A 17,192-nucleotide genomic window follows, 5' to 3' on the forward strand; every position below is an offset into this window, starting at 1 on the left:
GCATTTTGAAGAGAATTTGTAGCAAATGAAGTAAGCTGAGGAAAATGGAGGAAAGTGGGAGGAAAGAGAGGAAGAAAGAACAAGTGCGATATTCTAAAAGCTGCTGAAAGAGTGGTATAACAGTGGTTTAATTCGGACTGTCCCTGCCAGATCGGGACAGTTGGGGGGTATATGTCTGCATTTTAAATGTCCAGCTTCAGTGGACTTACTGCAGTGGTACAATTGCTCAACTGGAAGGGAATATTGTATGTATCCTTACCTGCTCCAACAACTTTATCAATGGATATGCTGGAAGAATCAAGCTCTTTGGCAAATTCATGAACAGCTTGATTGGGATCTTCATATGTATGTGGATCCACATATGTTCTAAGGCCTGGGAGCTTTACTGTTTAAAAAGAGACAAGTATAACTTCAGTCAAAGTAATTGTATGAACAAAAACTAGCCAATATAATACATCAATAAATTTATTTTAAATTTATTTTTAATTTTAAATAAATATCAATCAATCAATGCACTGGTCATAGGGAGATGAAGATCAGGATCTGCAGGATGCATTCTCACTTTTTGTTTTGTTTCACAAACTTTTTAAAAATCTCATGTTCTTTCCATCCTAAATATGAAGAATTGGTCATATTCTGGTATATATATATATATTTTAATCAAAAACCACCTGTAACAAAATTCTCACCCATCCCTAAAAAGAACATTTGGGCCTGGTACAGAGTAGAAGAAAGAGGCGATCAGAGGCCGTCCCTTTCTCCTCCGGATTGTTGTCGTGGCAACCACATGGATGCGACAATGATCCATTGCAAAAAGGACCTCCGAAATGGCACTCCTCCCCACGATGTTGTTAAGGCACCATTTGCTCCCTGGGGCATTGCGGTGATGTGTCTTGTGTGGTGCACCGTTTGGACACATCACACAAGACACGTCATGGACACACGCGCCATATGGACAGTGCTGTGTCAAGATGGCACTGCCCATACGTATTAGGGTTCATGAGCATGCGGTTGCTGCGTTCTCCTGAACCCTAAAATCATCGCTGGCATGCCACAAAGCATCCGTTTGTACTGGGCCTTGGTATGTTTCAATAGGAATTTTTCACCCTGTCCTAATCTTTTCTGCTCCAGCTTTGAGGGATTGTTAAATCTTAGGTCTAAATTTGATCAAGCAAGTAATCAAATGACAAAAATTTACTTCCTAAATTCTAATATAAGTGCCACTAATACCATTTCAAGTTCCCACCCATAACAGAGAGGCTGTGTTTTGTCTTCTATAATACACTTGTGGTAGTAATGTTTCTTATTGACTCAGCTGGCTAAGAAATGTATCACAATAAAACAAACAAGAGCAGTAACTAAAACATGCATACATAAAATGAGTACACTGCTATCAGTTTAAGGTCCCATAAATATTCCTTGTGATTCATGTTGGGCTACAGACACCCTCCTGTTCTAGTTAATAAACTATAACAAAAACAAAACAAAAAAGCTATTTAAAAGCTTTGTGGAGGGGTACCTTTGCTCCTGAATTTTTCATTTTCTTTTTTGGATATGCATTATCACATCATTGGGGATTGCAAAGAAAATAATCCCTTCACACCAATTACTAAAAAAAGCAGTCCATATAGTGAGTAGATTCTGTCATGAGCTACAGATAATAAACACATGTGCATGTGTTAAGCTGCACCACTTTACAGCTCCTTCTGTGCAAGCATCATCATTTCCATATCTATTTCTCTAGCATGAATTGCCCTACGGGTAGTAAAGAAGCAGAAAGGCCTTGGCCAGATGTGGGCAAACAGAGATGGTCTGAAGAGGTGAAATGTATTTCTGCTTCTTTGAAGTGATATTATAGGATTCGAAATAAGGCTGCAGGGAACTGTTCACAGCTCAGGCTTTTTCTCAAGCAATTCAGAATCAACAGACTGAAATAAACCAGCTGCTATGGGCTGAAGTAGAAAAAGTTTATTATAGCCACAGAAGTACAAGAAGTTATTTTATCCTCCTGCAGCTAACCCAGGAGACTCTTGCGTGCAGTATTTGCTGCTACCTGTGCTGCACCAGCTAAATTCAGATGAATGCTGGGTATAGTTGGGTTTATACTCCCCTAGTGGCAATTTAGGGGAATCTTACAGGTCTTGAAAGATCCAGCAGTAGCTCCAAACATTCTACAAAAACAATACACTGAAAACAGGGCTCAGGGACCCTGGTCCTTTAAATGTTTTGGGCCATAAATCTCTCAACCCTTTACCAGTGGCCATGTCCCATAGAAACAAATGGGATTGTTGTTAATTGCCCTACAGACAGTTAACTGCCCTTGACTCATGGTGGGCCTGTGAATGGCACACCTCCAAGACTCCTTGTCCTCCACTGCTTTATTTAAGTCTTGTAGATGCAGGTCCATGGAGTCTATCCATCTGGCATGCAGTCTTCCTCTCTTTTTGCTACTCTCAACCTTACCTAGCATTGTCTTTTCCAATGACACTACAAGCCAAAACATCTAGCAAAGGCTCTCCAACCCTGCCTTATGACAGCTGCTAAATGAAAAGTGTGGATAGCTGTTTGTGTGCAGAGTCATCTTCTCAAAAGCAAAAAGTTCAGCATATCTTTTAAAATGAAGGAAAGCAGTAGCTTTAAATGGTATCAGGACTCAGCAACGTCTGACTCAGCAACCAGTTTGAAATATCAGGTGTTTCTTTAGGAGCACATTTAGTAATAATAAAGGGGCCATGTATGGGTATATTCAGAATTGGTTTCTATTAACATTTAATAGTCGGAGGTAACAACAGCACGTCTGACATTAAGGCTTGGTTTCCATGCATTCTTGATCCTCAGGAAATCTCTTTTAACAAACATATTTTTTTTGTGTTGGCATGAAATGAACTTTATGAGTAAATCAAGAATTGTTCAACCAACAATTAAACTGTTGTTACAGGAACAGAATATTTAATAATTAATATATCATGGAAATAGAAATGTAGATAAATTAAGAGTTAAGAAATGTTTGACAAATACTGCTGGAAGTCTTAACTATTCCTCCAGCAATTGTTTTTCTGACACATTTTTTTCTTTCCAGAAGGTATTTGAGAATTATTTCTCATATTATAGTTACAGCATTACGGTGGAACACTAAAGCAGAAAAACAAGTGGCTGAATCCACAGAAACTTAACTACTGTGACTAATTCAGAAATAGTGATTGAGACATTCCAGTGCATGAGAGTTGAGAGAACAATTTTTGACCTGTTATTTGTCCATGACACTTTTAAAATGGCTGTTTCTGTTTTATAACCTAATTAAATTTGAATAATGAAGACCTCATGATGTGGGGCACATACTTCCTCAATGGGTATCTAAGCCAAGTGTGTTAACTGTTGGTGAATGGCCTTAAATAGCTTAATATCACAGCTTGCATGCTTGCAATAAAGAAAGTACAAGCACATGCCCATGGGGAAAGGCTGTAGAGGGGGAAAAGGCATTTCAGTCACCCCAACAGAATTGTAATTAAACAGAGGTTTCAGTTTCAGCAGTCCATTAAGCCATATAGAAAGGACTGCCAATGTTAATTCCAATCTAACTTTCAAATAACATGTCTGAAATGCATAAGCACTGATTCTTCTGATTGAAAATGCTGGGATGCATAGGTGTCCCACTCTTTGCAAATGAATAGCTCTGACTATCTCAAACATTCTACACAAGCCTGTCAGTTCCAAAATGTTCTGGGGCAGGGTGCCCACAGTATCTAGTTCTACATGGAGTGAGCTTCTCCTCCATATCAAATGGAAGAAAACAATGGTCTGTGCCTCATGGGTGCTACTAATGGCCAGTGGTCTAAGCAAAGGGAGAATGCACAGACTGCCAGAAATGTGCACAAAATCAGAGCTGAAGACCTGTTTCCTGTCCCACATTTCAAACATTACTGGCTAGAATGAAAGATATTAGAAAGGGAATCCAGTGAACTATGTAGTATTAAGCAATCTGGTTTATAGATTGGGCTGTAATACCCAAAGAAGATACTGTATAACTCCTCAGACCAGCTCTTTCTCTCTTACATATAAATTCTTCACACTCTCATTTGCATTTCTTCAGTATGATATCTGATTTGCCTTACATTAACTCCATTTCAATAAAAACTCCATTTCCTGTATTCCTATGTACTGTATATGTATTATCCTACTTGTGATTATGTATTTTCTCTGGATAATGATTAACCATCCATTATGAAGCCTTGCCCTCCCTCCAGTCCATCTGCCTTGGTCCAGACCTCGGAGGTTGAGAGGAACTGCTGGACCTCTTACCCTTTCCCTCCACCACTCCCTTCTCCTTCTGTGTCATGTCTTTTTAGATTGAAAGCCTGAGGGCAGGGAACCGTCTAACTAAAAAGATTGCATGTACAGCGCTGTGTAAATTTACAGCGCTTCATAAATAAAGGTTAATAATAATAATAATAATAAAAACTCAGAGGCAAAGCAACAAATGACACTCTCCTCACACCTCAGTCAAGGTGCACAGAATCCAAAACAACATATCTGAAAATATGAGACAAAAATGTCACAAGCATCTCTCACCACATCAGACATTCTTTGAAAAAGAATCAACACCATATTAGTAAATAACTAACAGTGTGCTGGCCTTTTAATACACTCCCCCAGACTTGTTGTCTGAGGCAACTGCCTCACTCTGTATATTGGACTTTGTCTGGCATAGGGGATTATGCTCCAGAATCACATGTGAAATACTGAATAGATGCCAGGCATTATAGCAGCTCTCATCTCCATTTCAGGGAGAGGGCACCTGTTTGGGCAAAAGTGGGTTTAATAGTGTTATCATCTGTTCAAGAATGGATGCCTGCATGCAGCAATATTCATGGGCATATATTTCATGCATGCAGATTGGTGCTCAAGTTACAAGAGGCAAGATTAGAAATGTGACTTGATCGCCATGTTTTTACATTGCTCACCACAGGGGATGGGGAGACTGCCAAAAAGGTTCTTTGCAGGACTCAATGAAATTCATCTTTTTCCACATAAGAAAATGGTCCTTTGCTATAATGCATCATTTGTTGTTGCACAGCAAGGGGGCACAGATAAATACAGCACAGCGGCCAGCTGTTGAGAATTGTTAGTGAGAAGTATTGCTTGGCCTTCAGTGATTCCAGAAAATAAGGCCATACTCAGCAGGCAGTCCTGTTTTGAGAAACTGTTCCCAAGTTGACCGAGAACAGTTCAGATCAGGCTTATTAGTGGATGATTTATTCTAAAGGACTGATTTTTTCTTGACTCTAAAACACCTGTCATGAAATGAAAACAGCATGTACAAAAACTAGAGCCCTGGAAAACAGTTTTGACAAATAGATGTTAACAGAGTTGTAGGACTGTATTAAGCACAGGCTTTATGGAAAAGTGGAAAGTTCTTCTACTCATATAGTTTGGGGTGCCCACTTGTCATTGATTCTCCAATTCCATTTACACTGCTACCTCCATCCCCATCCCTGCATCCACTAGATAAGCTGCTTGTGAGGGTTTGCAGACAAAGTCTTCAGTGGATACAGCAAGGATGTGGGATTCTCTTCCTGATGACAAGGAAAGACCTTTTTATTCAGGTAGACTTTTGAAAATTGTCTCACTGTTGAGAAAAGAACTTGAAACTGGTGAGTGCTGTACTTTATACCAATGTGGTCTTAAATTACTTTCAGTTCAATTGGCTTTTAATATCCTATAGCTGCTGTCATTTGTTGGCAAGTTGAGTTCAACTTAAGGTGACCTCCAAGAGCCCCAGGCATCAACTGCCATGTTTGAGTCTCACAAATTCAAGGTCATGGCTTCATTGATTGAATCAATCCATTCACAATGTGGTTTCCCTCTTTTCCTACTGCCTTCCATTTTATTGAGTATTACTGCCCTTTCCATTGAATAATGTCATCCCATCATATGTCTGAACATGATAGTCTTAGTATAATCATCTTGGCTAATATCTTAATTTATTTGAATGCGTTTTAATATAGTAATTTTGTCTTTATTTGTATTGAATATTTTTGCACTGAACTTTTTAAAAAATTTGTTGTAAGCCACTTTGAGTCCCAGTTACATCCCAGAAAGGTGTGATATAAACAAAAACAAAATGAATAAGTAAAAACATTTGGAACAAATGGGAATACTACATAGACAGCTACAGTGGAAAGTATAGATTAAAATCAAGTGCACTGATAAATGAGTAGAAACATCTTCTAGTGGTGGTGGTGAATCATGAGGCCCTCCAGAACTTGTTGTACTGCAACCCCCAGCAGCCCTAGACTGTATAGCCCATGCTGAGGAATGCCAAGGGTTGCAGTACAACAATATTTGGTGGGCTACATGATTCCCACCCCTATTATAAGTCAAAAACCACTATTGGATGCAAGTCATATAGATGATATTTTAAAGGTAGGAAGTATTCAAAAATATTTTTATGAGTCGATTTCCTTTTTTAAAAAGTAATAATAATGATGCATGAATGTGTCTATTCCAGTAGTTTCATCTAAACAGTACTGTTATGGATATTGGTTTTTACAAGGAAGACTGAATGCTTCTTGAGGACTCCATGATTTGGAACTTTTCATTTTTCTTGTGTTAGAACAGCATTGGGTTAGAATTTAAAGGGATTCAGGGAAACAGAAAGAGGTAGAACCGAGACCTGTAATTTAGACAAAGTTTGGCCATCTGATGCTTAGTTAGTGGATTTTCTGTTTCATGTAGAAATATTGACTTTCTCCCAAGATCCTTTGGTCGTACATGTGAAAACAAATCAAGTATTTTGAAGATCCCTCAACTTGCCAGTGTGCTCTCATCCAATTAAACAAGAAATCAATCCTAACTGGCCACACTAGACTATGTCAAATGGAATCCAAAGGTCGCTCAGCCTAGAGGTGTTAGATTTTACTTCAAATTCTCCTTGTCTGGTCCTAATTTTGTGCCAGCATTATTACTATGTGCCTGGTCTGGAGGGGTTTTTTGACTCTTCTGCCAGCAAATATTAGTCAGCAGAGCAGTTCTGCTGGCAAATTAACCTGTCAGCAGATCTTTGAGAGCTTTGTCTAGTGTGTATCTAGCCATGTCTTATTGTAAACCTCTACATATGGCACATCTCTGAGATAAGATGGGTCTGTAAGCGTCTAATTCTGGACATACTAACAAAGCATAATCCCAATGAACATATTGAAAGTTAGTTCTAATCTCACAGATTGGATTGTGTGGGAAATATTGTAATGCTACTCTGGAACTTTATGCGGCTTGAAAAAGTGCAGAGCATCAATTTAAGTTTGTTGTTTAGACTGTTTGTTGTTTAGGCACATAACCGATGAAACACAACACATCTTGTGTTCTTTGCCTTGTAGGGTACAAAAGAGCAGAGGACAAAAGAGAAGACAAAAAAATGGATGAAATGTAAGCTACTGATATCTCTTTTTACTACTAATGTTAAGTCTCTTTTATTGTATCATAACACAAATTTGTTCAGGGGGACATAGACATTTGCTAAATACAATAAAACTCTTAATATCCTTTTCTGTAACTTACAATGCCCGTTACCAAAGTACAGTCTCTTCTCATCAGCTCCATGTTTTGATTTACTATGCCCACAGAACCTACAAGTAATAAAAGGCAAAAACATCAGAAATCCAACATTTTATACACTGCTTGCATATAAAAACAGAATGAAATGTTTTCCCTGAACAATTAAGTACCTGTTAGAAACTTTAGTACCATTTATATTCCCTGAACCCTACAGGGCTACGATATGTTCTGAGGGAGTTTGAGGAAATTGGCTAATGAGACGATATGTTGATTTTTGACCCCTCCAGTTTAGTTTTACAGTTGCCTGAGAATGTGTTTATAGCTCTTTTTAACAAGTTCTGTAGGGCTTGTGCTACTATTGTTAGCAGCCTCATTACTGTGTGTAGTTCTGACATGACTCCCTGCTCTGTGGGATGTGTGTGTGTGTGTGTGTGTGTGTGTGTGATGAAGCCCAGACATTAGCAATGGGGGTATCACTCTATCTCCAGTCTGTATCAAATTGTTGTGTGTTTCTTTATACTTCTGCTCCTTCCCATTTTTTCATTAATATGTGATGGACAAAAATCATATTTAAATATAGCCTTTTGAATGCATTTTTCACAAAACAGATACTTTAAAGTGTATTTTCAAAGAACAAAGTTCTTCGCTATCTTTCTTAACACATCTTTCCTTTCAAATACACACTTCCATATCCAATTTATACTAAAATATGCATAGTTTTGTGTGTGTGTGTGTGTGTGTGTGTGTGTGTGTGTGAAGTACACTACAAAAATCAAAGATCTGTGAAATCTGTAAGAGGACTGTGTTGCCTATCCACACATTATTCCAGGAAGTTGTATCAGGTCAGTATTGTTTGAAAATGCAGACTGAACAAACTTCTTAAGCACTGTCACCCCCAAACCTTTTCCATTTGAGATAGTTTCTTGGTGGCACTCCTCATTATCCCAGTGAGGCACTGAAGAAATGTAAATAGACGTGTAAAACAAATGATGAACTAACCTCCCAATCAGAATGTAAACCACAATTGTTAGCAGAATAATTGCCACTGCAGCTGAAACTGCAATCAGGACAACTTGGCTATTCTCACTGGAGATGGAGAAAGCTAGAAGTTAAAAGGAAAGAAGTATGAGTAGAACAAAACAAAACAAAACACATTGAATATTCAAATATTGACATTCAAAATACATCCAATACTGACAAATATATGCAACAGGAAGGGGGAAGTCATTAGAACATCACTTTGTTCCTAGGAAAGACATCCTGTTCCATTCCCTAAGTAAAAAGGCTATGTATTGAGAGCCAGAATGGTGCAGTGGTTTGAGTGTTGGACTAGGACAATGGCAGATCAGGGTCTGAATCCCTGTTCAGATATGGAAACTCATTGGGTGACTTTGGGCAAGTCATACTATCTCAACAGCAGAGGAAGGGAAAGGCAAACACCTTCTTAACAAATTCTATCACGAAAACTCTGTGATAGGTTCACCTTTGGGTCACCATAAGTCAGAAATGACTTGAAAGCACAAAACAACAACACCTCTTTACCAAATAGAAAAGAGAAACCAAATCCTAGATATTTGTTTAGAAGCTTCTGTGACAATGGAAGAGGAAAACTATTGAGTGAGATCCATTTATGTCCACTAAGGTGGGTTACAGACCGCCCCTTTGGGGCGGCCTGTACCCGCCCCTTTCCCCAATGGATCAGAGCCTCAGCTGCCACAGCGGCAGCCCTGAGGCCCTGATCTGCCACTTTTCCAGGCCGCAGGGAAGTGGCAAAAGGCATTAGTGTGCTTGTACAAACAGGAATGCTTTCTACATGAGACCTTTTAGACCCAAACTCTGCTGCTCCTGCAGATGGTGATTAGACTTTTCCATTAATTTAAAATTAAAGTATTAAAGACTTTATAAAGGTAGAATAGTTAACAGTGTAATAATTTGTAGCTTTATCAATGTCTTCACACCACAACACCATCAAGGGTGGTCAAAATTAAACAAAACCATTGGTGCAAAAGAGATTTATTGGTGTTTCATGGATACCTGATTTTAAAATCACGATTTTAAAAGGGCTTGCTCATGTTCATAATTTCAACCACTATGCAAGAGATAGGACAGTTTCAGATGCTAACAGTTCTTAAAACATATGAATAACCAAATCTAATTCCATGATTGCAAAGTGATCAGTCAAAATCTGTTACAAAATCATGTTAGAATAATAAAAAATACAATTTCTTCCATAAAACTCTTTGTCAACTTCAAATACTTCAAATATATTCACCTGCAAGTTTGCTCTATAACACAAACACATATTTTCCTACAAGATTTCCCCATAAATTATGCCATGGATTATTACTAATACTCCCTGTGTATTACAAAATGTAATCCAAAGGCTGAAGGCCAACATTAACAGTAATTTGTTAAATAAGGACCTCAGCTACCTTCGAGAAAGAGTTGGAATTTTAAAAATCTCACAGATCTCAAACATTCACATAGTCAAGGGCAAGACTGCCTGGCCTCCTGAAAAAATTCTCTGTATTTTTCTGAGAAATTAAATTCTCTCAACAGAACTTCTCCTTACACTTCAGACACTCAGGCCCTATGAGGAATCTGTAAGAATGATGTTAACATGGCAGTATCTGTGGCAGGGAGAGCCAGTGTTGTATAGTGGTTTGCACACTGAACTATGAGACCAGGGTTCAAATTCCTTCTCAGTTATGGAAACCCACTGAACAGCTCACACTCTCTCAGCCTCAGAGGAAGGCAAGGACAAACACCCTCTGAACAAATCTTGCCATGAAAAACCCATTGTATGACCTTAGGGTTGCCATAAATTAGAAAAAACTTAAAGGCACACAACAGCAACAACAAATCTGTGGCTTAATCTATATTATATATTCCTTCCTCCTCCCTTTCCCAAAATTCATTTTATACTCAAAATTCAAGGCTAGCTAGTAAATGGACATATGTCCATAAGTAGTAGTGAACATTATCGCTGTGACGGACAGATTGAATATTAATGTGTTCAAATATTTTCAATAATAGTATCAAAAGAAATGAGTCTCACTCTAATGGTTTAATACCACCACATTTAGGTTTTGAACAGAGTACAGGATTAAGACTGCAGTTCTATAGCCATTTACCCAGGAACAAGCCTCTGTGAACTCTACTAGAATTACTTACAGGTATGGAAAGGATGGCACTGTTAATAATTTAGATTTCAACAGGTCTGTAGGGCTAATATGATTTTTTAAAATGACACTGTTCATTAATACAAGTGAGGGTAGTGAATGTATTGGGCTATAGTTAGAAGATTTTTTTTTTTAGCTTTTCTGCAAAAATTTAGTAAAATCAGGATTTGTTTAGAAAAAGTTCAGGACTCTGAGGGACTGAAGAGATGGGCCAAAAAAGCTCACTTCTGGGTGTCATGAGAGTGCGGCATTTATACGCTGCATGCTCTGATGATGCTCTGAAGCCACGCGGAAGCTGGGCAGCCACTCCAGTAGCATGGCATTTATATGCTGCACGCTCCTGGAGTGGCTTACAGCCAGCTTCAAACTGCTGCAGGAAGGGAAAAACTGGCTTTTTGCTGGCCGAAAAAGGAGCAGATCTTTGCTGCTTCTTTTTCGGCCAGCTTCAAGGCCTTTTGGGGCTACGGTGTGTGTTTCCTGCAGCCCCAATCCATCTTTGGAAGTATCTCTGAGAGATACTTGGGCAGAAGTCATATCTACTGGTTATTTTTCTTCAATACTTTTATTTCAATGATATTAAATTGGTGTACTTGATACTTCTTTTCCTTCACCATCACAATAAACCTGTGAGGCAGGCTAGGCTGAGGGAGTGTGATATCTCTAGGGAGATAATTATGAGTTTGAATAGCAGTTTAGTTGGATTTTCTAAGGTTATGTTTGCATGGCTTAGTAGGGACTACAACCTGGATCTACATTCCCAAGTAAGAACAAATAAAATAATAATTATTATATTTCCCTGTATTCATAGAAAGTAATTAAAGTACAGTTAGACTAATTGCCTGCTAAGTCCTACTAGATGAAATGAAAGCAGGAAAACAGAAAAAGCCAAAGGAGGGAGCTACTAATTAACTTTGTAGGTGAGCTATGCTGAATGGGACGTCATTAAATGACATTCAAAGTGCTTGATGACAGGGACTCCCTCCCTCCCCCCTCTCTCTTACAGAACTATATTAAATATCACGTGAAATCTAGGGAGATAAATATGTCTTTTTAAAAATTCTGGCATACAAGAACAACAACCACAACAAAAATATTCTCCTAGCTGACTGAGATTATCAAAGTGGTTGTGTATTTTTGATTGTTTAGTTTGTTTTGCATTTCAAGGCTTTTCTTGGTGAAAATTTCACTAACTTTTTGTTTTTGTTTCCTTGTTTGTTTTTGCTATTGGTAATGTGTTGCACTCTCACATGTGATTAAAATTACATGGTGATTGGCTATATATAATCAGCAGTATGAATGTTCCTTGCATTCTTAGTGGAAACATCATTTTAATTCTACTTTCAGGTGATCGAGAATAACACAACAAACAGTGCTGCAGGCCCTAGTACAGAAGTAATCTAGGTTTTATATAAAATGGGCATGCAACAGCCGCATTTCCTTCAGCTTCAGTTTGCATGAAAAACTACTTTCCCATTCCTAATGAATCCACTCCACTGTTGACTTGGGAAAAACCTCTATATTTAGAGTTAATGAAAGCAATGCACTATTCTGTGGACAGGAGGAAAATGAGACTGCAGTTCTTCTGGAGTTCAGAAATTTTAGAGTCAACAGGGTCAGCTAACAATATTATGACATTGCAGATCTTTTAAATTTATTTTCTGGCAGGACCTGCCATCTAGTCTAGGATTCATTTAATTCTGACAAAATAAATAAGATATGGTAGGAGAAAGTAGGAATACCACCTGCACTATTCTACAGTATACTTTTCATAGCATGTTTTAAATAATGACAAAACATAAAAATTTATGGGCACGTTAGCCAGAAAGGCAGATCATAAATATAGAATCACATTTTACTGTACTAGAGAGGAAATAAAGCTGGTCAGCCATATAATTTTGAAATTATACAGGAAAATATTTTAAATCATTTTTTTTAAAAAAAAATACGTACAGTCTGGGCTGGTTTCGAACTCAAACTTGCGGCTATTGGTCCCATATCCTGCAGCAGTCCGGGCTCTGATTTGGAAAACATACATTGTGTCTGGTTTGAGACCACTTATGGTAACGTTAGTGCTTTTTGCTCTCAGAATTGTGTAACTTGTCTCTTGTTCCTGCTTTAGAAAAGGAAATTGTCACATTAAAAACCAATGCACCAACACCAATGAGGGCATCACAACATATTGATATTTGTTTACACAAGAGTTCCTTTATATATTACTTTGGCTGGATAAAAAGCACTGAGAGTGGAACGTAATTGCATTCACATGTTTGTTATCTTCTTTTCCCAGAATGGTGAAAGGGATTCCACATTTGATGCCCATTCTTGAAAATGAATTTGATTATTAAGATTTGTAAATATGGTCATATAAATCTCTTTATCTGACCTCCTTGGAGACACTGATATGATCAGATACCAATGAGAGAAAATAGAGACGCATCCATCTTGATGACCTCCTCTGCCTCATTCTATGATGACAATATGAAGACAGTGTTTTGCTCCTCTTCAGTCTTATGTCATATTGCTTGTTACACCCAGCTTTCCAGAAAAGAGGATTCTCCCCTCAGATTTATATATTTATTTTATTTATTTAAGGTATTTATATCCTGCCTTTCTCCCAAAATGGGATTCAAGGTGGCAAGATTTCTGCTTCCTGAAGAGTTTATGGGGGGAAATAAAACCAAATATAAATTTTCTTAGCACCTCACTTGACTTTATTTTTACTGACATGGGCCTGAAAAATTGATTCCTTTTTGCAAACTAGGAAATCTCCAGATCTTGCAGCTACTAAAGAAAAGGCAAAGGTAGAATCATAATGTCGTGTTGAAGCATGTGACATGTTGTTGTTGTTGTTGTTGTTATTATTATTATTATTATTATTATTATTATTATTATTATTATTTCCCACCCTTTCCCCCAAACTGGAACTCAGGGTGGCTTAAAATATTAAAAAAACAGAACAATTAAAAGCATACAAAAGTAGTACATTAAAATAGAATTAAATTATTACAATTTTAAAACAAATTATATGTTAAAAATAAAAACAAATTACATGTTAGAAAGATAAATGTGTTTACAAATACATTTAAAAGAATGCAACATCTAGCTCATTCTTTAAAAACCTTCTGTTTTAAATACCTGTCGGAACAAGAAGGTATTAGCCTGCCGGCAGAAGGATAACAAAGATGGGGCAATTCTGGCCTCCCTGGGAAGGGAGTTCCAGAGTCTAGGGGCAGCCACTGAGAAGGCTCTCTCTCGTGCCCCCACCAACCATGCTTGTGATGGTTGTGTGACTGAGAGAAAGGCCTCTCCTGATGGTCTCAGAGCCTAGGCCGGCTCATACAGGGAGATATGGTTTGCCAAATAGCATGGACATGAGCCATATAGGGCTTTATAGTTCATAACCAGCACTTTGACTTGTGTCCGGAAACAAACTGGCAGCTAGTGGAGCTCTTTCAACTGGGACATTATGTGCTCTCCGATATGGGAATTATTTAAGTAAGGAAGCCAAATACTAAAAGTAAGAGGGCACTGGGATCAGGATATGGGAAAGTTACAACCCTGATGTTGTTCTGAATGAAGAAAAAGCTAACTGGAAATTCCAGTCATGGATATCTTGCATTAATTTGGCTCAGACTTTTACACAACTTTTGCTGCCAATAACACCTGAAGGTAAACTATTCATTTTAGCAAACTTGGCTATGTCTTCTCTATTCCTTACATTATAGTGCTTTAAAAGTTAAGTCCTAACTGCTAGGGAAATGACTTAGTTTTGTCATTGATCTGAAAGCATTAGATCTTAAATAGTCCACCTGGACTCAGGGGTACTGTATAGCAGTTCTGTAAAGCTGACCTTTGTTGAATAAAACTAAGTTCCAACTTCCTAACATGGCAGCTGCTTTTCCTTCCTAAAAGTTAAAAAGGTGCTGGATGGTAGCCATGTACTTGTGAAACTATAGGAAATTCGGCTACACACAGTTGTTGACAGGAGCTCATGTTTAGTTCGGTTTCTGTAGTTTTCATTAATTAACACCACAGTCCTATGCATATTTCTTCAGAAGTAAGTCCAACAATGTTCAAAGGGGTTTACCCCAGGCAAATATATTGGTTTGTAGTCTAAATGCTGAAAGGTATATAATTTTCCTAGCCACTAGTGCCACCATGCTGTGAATCAGATACATAATGAAGATGTACAACTCTGACTTTGGGTTTTCTTTCAAATTTTAATTCAGGTTTGACATGGCATGATACCATTGCATGCTTCTAATGTTGTTGTTGTCATTGTTGTGTGCCTAAATGAAACCTATCATGGGGCTGGGAGGGTGTGACTTGCAAAGTCAATCAGAGGATTTCCGTGGCCAAGCATGGAATTGAACCCTGCTCTCTAGATACATTCCATATATCCTATCCATAGAAATCACACCACACTTTAGCCCTAGTCAGCCAGTTATGAAAATCATAAGAATGGACAGGAAGTGGATATGTGCAAACCACCCCCTTCTCCTCCGATCCTCCACATGGTTAAATAGAATGGTTTCAAGAAGTAGTGTTACAGCATTGGGCTAAATGTGGTTGAAGTCCTCTGTTACAGTATTTTCTAAAGAATTTCCAATTACTCAGAGCACCATAACAATATTTAGGCAAACATAAGGCCAAAATAAAGCTTCTTTAGGTCATTTTTTAGGTATGATGTTTAAATGCTGCATGCATCCTAAGAGGCTGGAAGCCACACCAAAGCCATGCTCCAGTCCTAAGGACTAGAACACAGCTTTGGCGCAGCTTCTGGCCTCTTAAGATGCGTGTGTCATTTAAACAGCATATCTCTAAAGTGACTCAAAACGATAGCACACAAGTTCCTGTGACTCCTTCATGGTTATTTTTTAAAAAAAAAAATGGCTGAAGAACTATGATATAATGTCCCTTGTCGGGTTAAGATGCATGGAATATAGATGCACCATAAGGAAATGGATGAAAGTGATCTTCACTTCTGAAAAGTCTCCTACAGCCTGAAAATTATATTTTTCAACACTGAACCTAAAAGTGTAGATAAGGTCCATCATATTTTTACACCTTGCTAGACCATGTGTCACACATTCCCCCCCACCTCCACCCCCACACACAGTTTCACTGGGACAGGGACAGTAGACAAGATGGCAAATAGGGACACATTATCTGTTGTGAACTGCAAATAAGTTACAAATATGCTTCAAATATGTCCATATGGACATGTAGATACAGTGCGCCCTTGCTTTATGTGGAGGATCTATTCCAGACTCCCCTGCATAATGCAAATTCCGCATATCCTCGAGCCCCATTTAAATGAATGGGGCTTGTGCATGTGGCTGTGCGGCAGCGTGGCGGCACACATACGCCATGGGCGAACACCCCATTAGTCCTTATGGGACTCACTGCCCCTTCCTTCCTGCGTGGCTTTCAGCGTATGCTGAAAGCTGCGTAAAGCGTGCCCGTGCATGACATGGGCACACTGTATGTCCTTCAGGTAAGGCAAAGATGCTCTGATTTTGTAACTCACTTATCCTAATTTGATGTCAAATTTGGGTGGGGGGATTACTGAATATTAAAGTAACCAGCTGCCCATACTTCTAAAGGACCCCAAAGAAATAGGTTTTCTTTTAATAATTCTTGTAATAATTTTGAGTTTCAATGATAGCTAAACTACAATAACTAAACTTTAGTTTATTAAGGCGCGTTACAGACCGCCTAAAAGTGGCGGTCTGCCGGCGCTGCTGGTTGCTCCGCAAGGGAGCTGCAGCGCCTAAACTGCACGGCTCCCTCGCAGAGCAAAAACAAGCCCCAAAATGGCGCTTCTTTCCGCGGCACGCTAATGATGCTGCAAGGCACCAATAGCGCACTTGCGACATCATTAGCACCATGCGACGTCTGGACGCTATGCGTCCGCGACGTCAAGATGGCGGTGCCCATGTGGACGGGTGCCGCCATTTTGTATGGACCCAGTCCATAGTAGGGTTAGGGGCATCAGGAAGTGACGCCCCTTCCTAACCCTAGTACATCCTGGTGACGTACTATATGCCTGTCCGGAATGGGCCATAGTTAGAGGAGGAGGATAAATCTTTTTTCTTTTTTGTTCTTACTATTTGCAAGGTTTTTTTTAAAAAAAAAATAGTATTAAGACTATGAAAATATTTTAATGACAATGTAATTTTTGGTTGATATGCTAGTTTTGCAGTGTAAACATATGCACTATTTGGAAGCATATTAAGGTTCAGTGGGACTTATTTGTGTGAGTAAATATGCAGGGATTGCAGCCTTTGGTTTTTTTTTTTTAATGGTATAGAATTTCACAAATATTTTAAAAACATTTTTTTTTTAAAAAAAAAATAACAGAGAAAGCTTACATTAAGTAGAACTCTAATGAAAATACCCATTTAATCAATGTACTGAAAAATGCATTAGATAGTTTTTCCTAGCCTTTAATAAAGA

At 38.4% G+C, this 17,192-nt stretch overlaps 1 protein-coding gene across 1 annotated transcript in view; it reads right to left on the reverse strand.

Annotated features, from left to right (window-relative positions):
- The window catches only part of LOC121917233 (ephrin type-A receptor 3-like), a 294,283-nt gene that overhangs the window by 53,415 nt on the left and 223,676 nt on the right, over positions 1-17,192 (reverse strand). Inside the window, exons 7-10 of the mRNA XM_042442991.1 lie at positions 12,684-12,843; positions 8,551-8,653; positions 7,555-7,622; positions 260-385 (exon numbers count right to left, since the gene is read on the reverse strand). Coding sequence (XP_042298925.1) covers positions 260-385; positions 7,555-7,622; positions 8,551-8,653; positions 12,684-12,843 — 457 coding nt within the window. The remainder of the gene's footprint in view (positions 1-259; positions 386-7,554; positions 7,623-8,550; positions 8,654-12,683; positions 12,844-17,192) is intronic.

Source organism: Sceloporus undulatus, unplaced genomic scaffold (genome assembly GCF_019175285.1).
Source record: "Sceloporus undulatus isolate JIND9_A2432 ecotype Alabama unplaced genomic scaffold, SceUnd_v1.1 scaffold_13, whole genome shotgun sequence".
In the NCBI taxonomy this organism is placed as follows: Eukaryota; Metazoa; Chordata; class Lepidosauria; order Squamata; family Phrynosomatidae; genus Sceloporus; species Sceloporus undulatus.